General features: G+C 34.9%; 1 protein-coding gene across 2 annotated transcripts in view; it reads left to right on the forward strand.

The window, feature by feature from the left end:
* The window catches only part of RPS6KA5 (ribosomal protein S6 kinase A5), a 168259-nt gene extending 161639 nt beyond the window's left edge, over positions 1 to 6620 (forward strand). The window contains exons 14-17 of one of the 2 annotated variants that reach the window (XM_067556314.1): positions 1689 to 1880; positions 2609 to 2768; positions 4367 to 4530; positions 5626 to 6620. In XM_067556314.1, the coding sequence (XP_067412415.1) occupies positions 1689 to 1880; positions 2609 to 2768; positions 4367 to 4530; positions 5626 to 5865 (756 nt within the window). In that variant the 3' untranslated portion in view covers positions 5866 to 6620. The remainder of the gene's footprint in view (positions 1 to 1688; positions 1881 to 2608; positions 2769 to 4366; positions 4531 to 5625) is intronic. The other variant, XM_067556315.1, reaches the window with a different exon arrangement.
* Positions 6621 to 7053: the final 433 nt, after the last annotated feature.

Here is a 7053-nt window from a genome sequence, read left to right on the forward strand (position 1 = left end):
TTACCAGGATTGCCTCTGGAGCCTTTTTAAAAAATCAATGTTGCATTAGCTATCATCTAATCATCTGGTAGAGGCTGATTTAAGCAATATGTTATGGAACCTAAAAAAAAATGGCTCAGGTGTGGCAATCTTGCTCACATCCTCTGCAGTAAAAAGCAATACAAAGAATTTATTTAGCTTATTTGCAACTGCCATGTCTTCCTTGAGTGCTCCTTTCATACCTCGATCATTCAGTGATTGTTTGGCAGGCATCCTAAAATATTTTTGCTCTGAACCATTAGCCATCTTCAAGAACCCACAAAGGACAAGTGAGATCCCATAGGATTGGAGAAGGGCAAACATAGTACTTACCTTTTTAAAAAAGGAGAAAAGAAAGGACTTGGACAGTTAGAGACCAGCCAGCCTAACTTCAATACCTGGAAAGATACTGGAACAAATTATTAAACCTAGAGGATAATAAGGTGAATAGCGAGTGTGGATTTGTCAAGAACAAATCATCCCACACCAATCTTATTTCCTTCTTTGACAGGGTAACCAACCTAATGGATAGTGGGGAAACAGTAGATGTGATATAGCTTAACTTTAGTAAGGCTTTTGACACAATTCCACATGACAATCTCATAAGCAAACTAAGGAAATGTGGAGGGAGAGAGAAGAGAAAGCATTATTGGTAGAGTTTATTGGGCAGACAAAGCAAGTAGATAAATGTGAGGTGTCAGAAACAGATCATCTGAGCTCTGTCAGATTTTCTTATCATTATCAGCACACCAGCTTAGTTTCACCCCAAATTGTCACCAGGAACTTTTCTAATAACTAAATCAAATTATTTCTGCATCTTGGCAGAACTGTATTACCCGTGTTTGTTGAATCTTAATGGTTTATAACCCACCTTTATTGTTGGAATTCAATATTATATTAATATAGCTTAAACTAGGAAGATTGTCACAGGAAAACACAGATTCTCTGTCTCCCCTGAGGCTCGGTTTTCCAAATCTTTGTTTGGTAGCAAGAGACAACTTTAAAGCTCAGTCCTGCAAGATGTTGAGCACATTTTGAGAGTACGCAGCCTCCCTCATGTGGGAATCTAGAGTACTTCGCACAACACAGGATTGAGCTTTACATGATTTAGTTGCACTTAAACCAATTTAATTCTTATCTTTTAAAGAAGGTATAGTGTTAAATAATACTTTTCAGTTACAATAAGTATTCTGTCCTTTAAAAAATGAGGTTGCTAAGAAGTGTAATATTTTTACTACTTCAGTGTTTAAACATTTTCTGTTTCCTTTTCTAATCATGCTAGTTTCTAAACACCTAATTTTTCTGCTTGTTAGTGATATGGTTGTGATATAGAATTTGATTTCATATCATTGGCACTGTATCTTGAAAAATCATCTCCTAAGTGCGCACACAGAGCAGTTGATTTTATAAGTTGCATGTTGGTAAACACATGCTCCTCTCCAATCAGAGCTGATTTATAAATTAAACATATTATTCAACTTCTAGTTCTAATCAAGCAGTATGAGGAAATGGAATATACTCACAAATACAAGAAAACCATATTGGCTTGCATATTTGTTCTTAGAGACTGGATTCTTATAAAAAAATTGTTAGTTCGAATCAGTTTTGGGTATGTTTTAAAACTACATCTTTTAAATTGTTAATTTTAACTTAGGTATTTTGCTTTTCAGAATTTATTGTTCACAGATGAAAATGATAATTCAGAAATAAAAATAATTGATTTTGGATTTGCTCGGTTAAAACCACCTGATAATCAGCCTCTGAAGACTCCGTGTTTTACTCTTCATTATGCTGCTCCAGAGCTCTTGAATCACAATGGTTATGATGAATCCTGTGATCTCTGGAGTTTGGGAGTCATTTTGGTGAGTGGTTTATTTGTGGGTTTATTTATTTCAATCATTCTATAACAAGCAGAATTGATTCATTGTTAAAACTAGTGTATGAGGAGGGCTTGACATTGTCCCTGATGAGCTAGAATTAGATAGACACTGCTTTGAAGTGGGGTGAGGATATCTCTTTCCTGCACATATAGTAGGAAGTTGGGATGTGCCTTGGAGTCATTTACTAAGAAAATAGAGCTATAGTCAGCTTTCAGTTTTTTTCTGCGCAATTTGAATAAATTATTTTTTTCTTTGAATATTCACCTGTTAAAACAGTTTGGATCTGTGAAGGAAATAATAAGTTGATTATGAGACCTCTATACATTTATATTATGCTCTTAAGACTGTCCAGTTCTGATAAAGATCCAATCTACATTCTGTTTTACAGAAAAGTTTCTTTTGAAATGGAAGTAAATTGCATAGGCTTCCTGCTACATAAAATCTGTATGTTTTCAACATTACTGAGAAATGTAAGCCTATATTGCTAACAAGGTCTGTAAATAAAGACTTGATGTGTTTTAGGCCATGTACACCTTGAAGAGAAAATATAATTCTTATTAAGTACTAGAATACTTGAATATATACACTGTTGCTACTCTATAGATAATAATATCTGAATATTGAGTTCGGCTAATGTAATCAGTAATGCTGTAATAAGATTGCCAATGAATATATGGTACTAATTAGTAGTATTTTTGTTCTCCTGATAGTATACAATGCTGTCAGGACAGGTACCCTTCCAGTCTCAAGACAAAGGTTTAACATGCACCAGTGCATTGGAAATTATGAAGAAAATTAAAAAGGGAGAATTCTCGTTTGAAGGAGAAGCCTGGAAGAATGTATCTCAAGAAGCCAAAGACTTGATACAAGGTATGTATCCATGGATATTTCATATTTTCTTTTAGCTGCAGTGACCATAAGTAAAATACCATATTATATACTTTTTGGTTTTCGGCTTGTGGCGAAGTCCCCAGGGTGTAACCTGAACAGTGGGACTGCTGGCCCTCCAAACACACCAACTTGGGCTGCCTTTGACACAATGATGCTGATGTCAAGCTACAAACCTCTGACAGGCACTGCACTTACACAGACATCCACAGGCAGGGACACACCCAACTAAGTTACAGGTATGATTTCCTAGTCATTCATGAACTATCAATATAAAGGCTCCGGCCAATTCCTCACAGCTCCAGCCCCAGGACTGTACCATCTTACACTGCTCAAGGCTCCCCTGGGCAGTGCGAGTGCATCAGTTCACCACTCCCTCAGTGTAGAGTGGACACACACTAGCCTTTGTAAACTGAGCTGAAAGTTCCTAAGCACTTCAACTAAAACACAGTTTTAGGTAAAATATAAAGCAGGTTTATTAACTATAGAAAGGTAGATTTTAAGTGATTGTAAGTTGTAGGCATAAAGGTCAGAATTAGTTATCTTAAGAAAATAAAAATAAACACACATTCTAAATCCTAAACTTTTAGTCTATGCAAGAGTCGAATCAAATAATGTCTCACCCTGATAGATGGTACAAGCAGGTTACAGTTCCTCATTACACATACTGGACTCTTTTTCCAGCCTAGCACCAGCCTCCCTCAGTTCAAAATCTTTGTCCTTTAGACGTTCTTCCAGATGTTGAGATAGGGAGGCAGAGAGAAAGACCAAGTAATGATGTCACTGTCTCTCTTTTTATACCTTCTCCCACTGCTAGAAAGATCTTTGCTGTGATTTTGCAGGTCAGGCAGCCCCCATTGGGCAGGCAGTCTCCATTGCCTATGTGTCTCTGAGAAATCTGTGGGATGGCCATTGGGAGAGTAGATTCCCTTTTAATGGGCCATCAGCATATGTCTGGCCAGTCCCTTTGTTGCAATTGAAAGGTTAGCTGTGGGTGTCTCCTAACCTCACAACATATTTCAGTAACACATATTGCAATACTTCATATCTTCACATACAATGATAGTACATACAATCCAACAGGATATTCAACAGATCAAGACTTTTAAAATTATGTCTTGCAAGGCATAATTTGTACAAAACATATAATTATATGACAATGGTGAATATGGGGGTACAGAGTATCACATGGCTATTCGGGAAATTCATGTATATTTCTTCAGTTTTTGGTGCTTTATTAATTTAAGTTTATAAGGAAACCAAAGTAGTCCTTTAGTTACAAGCAATAATTATCAGCTCATCCAGAATCAATGTATATAATATTTTAGGTATGTCAGTTATTGAACCTTGATCTATTATTGTTGATTTATTAATGCTTTATTACAAGCACTTAGTTTATTCCTTTGTTAAAAAGTGTTTTCTACAATCCTGTGTCAATATTGTATGAGCTACGTCTGTGATATATAATTATGATTCATCAAATTATTCCATTTTTATATTTTCAAATGATTGCTTTATTCACAGTATTAAAAAATAAATAATAGCTTCTGGATTAAGAATGTTTAATATATTTCTATTAGGACTTCTTACAGTGGATCCAAATAAAAGAATTAAAATATCCAGCTTGAGATACAGTGAATGGCTTCAAGATGGCAGCCAGCTGTCATCCAATCCTCTAATGACTCCTGGTAACTTAGGCTCTTCAGGAGCTGCTGTACATACGTACGTCAAAGCAACCTTTCAGGTAAGCTTAAAAAGTCTTGAATTTTAATTATAAATATTAAACATTTGCTATTGTATATCTGCCTAGAATTTGGTTTTACCTGAGTATTTAAAAATGTATTTTTACATTTAAAGTTCTGTGATAGGTGTATAGGAAGTCACAGAAATATAAGGCGTATATAATACATAGATTTGTATCAATGGCCAAAACCTATGAGAAAAGATAATGAAACTCATATGCCAAAATGGGAAGTTGGGAGAGTAATATAGATTTTGACAGCATATTTATATCTCTGGGGTAAGAGATGCTGGTGAAATAGCTACCATAAATGTACAAGTTTGGAGAAGGCCCTTAAACAAAGCTTTGTAAGATGTGTCTGTAACATTGTGGTTACACTTAGCACTTGCTTGATTTTCAGTTTAATTGCCCTTCTTGTGATTAGAAAAGAAAGGAAGAAAGTAAACTGTTGCTACAAAAATTTGAGGTAAAGCATCTAAAATATATTTTGATTGGAATGGTCTGTGGAAATACCATTGATATTGCCTTAATGGACATTTTTGGACACCAGCATTAATTCGCTTAAAATATCTTTGTTATACAAATGTAGGCAAAGAGGAAAATGTAATATGATTTTTCAAAACTTTTTCTATGAAGAATAACTTCAAAACATATTATGTTAAACTGCATCTTAGGCTCAGACATATTGCATTTTATGGCTACATTACAAACAGGGTCTGTGGTGTGAAAGAAGAAGTGGGGTAAATAGTTTTACTTTAGTTAGCAATTGCAGAGCTCCAAATTTTGCAAAATGTTTTTTTGAAAGTTTAAAACTAAAATTGTAATTTAAGTAGATATAGCTTAATAAATTATAATCTTGACTATATTTAAGACTTAGTCAAGTAATTTTTAAAACATAGATCATGTGGGAGAAGGGTGCCAATTAGTGATTGTATACCTAGATTTAAAGAGTTGTAAAATTGTCATATAATTGTCACTGCATGAAGAATATACAAAAATAATCTTGAGAAATACTAGAACAATTCACAGCTTACAAATGTTCTAACATTTCTTAACCTTTTTATAAATGCATAGAATTGCCTTTTTATTTTGAAACAGGCATTTAACAAGTACAAAAGGGAAGGATTTTGCCTCCAGAATGTTGACAAGGCACCTCTTGCTAAAAGAAGGAAGATGAAAAAGACAAGCACAAGCACAGAGACACGTAGCAGCTCCAGTGAAAGTTCACATTCTTCCTCCTCTCATTCTCATGGTAAAACTACACCAACAAAAACCCTGCAGCCAACAAATCCTACAGAAAACAATAACCCAGAAACCATCTTCCAGTTCTCTGACTGAAAAACAGAGAAATATCCTCTCTTGAAGAATTAAATGGTGATAACCCTGATAGTACCTGTCCCCTCTTGGAACAGAAGGATTACAGGGATATGTTTATTGCTTTTAACAACTTGTTTCAGTTCTGCCATTTTAGCTTTCTATTTCAAGACATTTGTTGTTAGTCCTAGTTCAGTATCACTGGATATGGTATAATATAGTATTGTGAGTACAATCAACATTGTACTCTCTTAGGGCTGGCTTGTCAGTGTACAATCTAGTCCTAAGTAAGGGGTAATCATATTGTTATGCTACCCCTGGAGGAAGAGTGTGATTGACAGTCATAATCTCCTTTCAGTTTCCCCACTGCTCTGAGGAGGGAACATACTATAAAAGGCAATATGTACTCCCTGAAACACTAGTGTAACTTTGCCACTAGGCACATTGTGGGGAGCAGAGTCAAGACTCTTTCTGCCCACCTGTGCTAAGAGGGTCATAGCAGCTCTGGTTCCCTCTGCACACAAGAAATGACGGTACAGTGCACCAAAGCAAGAGGCCACATTATATCCATTCTAACTCCCTTGTGATGGCTCACAGGATGGGCCAGAATCGATTCTGGCCCTTGTTTTGGAACTCAAGAACAGAACTGAGCATCATGGTACTCCTTATATGTTGTTTTACAAATTTATTCCTTAAATTTTGTTTTGCTCTACTCAGAATATAATAGTTTTAGATTTATTTTGCATCTAGATAATATATGACTGGCAAGATCAGGTGACTTTCACTGTAATGCTATTGTTTTTTTCTATTTCTAGAAAACATAAATTTTAAAAAGCTTTTCAAGCTCCAAAAACCAGTGATATACCAGAGAATGGAGTTGAAATTTAGTATTGAACACTTTAAAAAAAAAAAAGTCGTGTGTTAAAATATCTACTTCAAGGAACAACTGTAATTTATTGTGTTTATCTTTTATATTTATATGATAACTTTAAGATACCAAGATGATTTTTTTTTAAAAGATGCAGAAACTCCAAATTCCATCTTCGTTATCATGGGATCCATACTGAATGCATGCCAAGCTGTGTTTTAATTTTGCATTGCACAAATATGGCAGTTTGTTTAATTATGATTGTAAAATATTAGAATATATTTTCTTGTTTGCACTTTATAAGACATCTGAATGCTTTTGATGTCCTCTCATAAAGTGCATTT

The sequence above is a fragment of the Emydura macquarii genome, unplaced genomic scaffold, assembly GCF_026122565.2.
Source record: "Emydura macquarii macquarii isolate MOO-44397 ecotype Brisbane River unplaced genomic scaffold, CSIRO-AGI_Emac_v2 contig_1713, whole genome shotgun sequence".
Classification (NCBI taxonomy): Eukaryota; Metazoa; Chordata; order Testudines; family Chelidae; genus Emydura; species Emydura macquarii.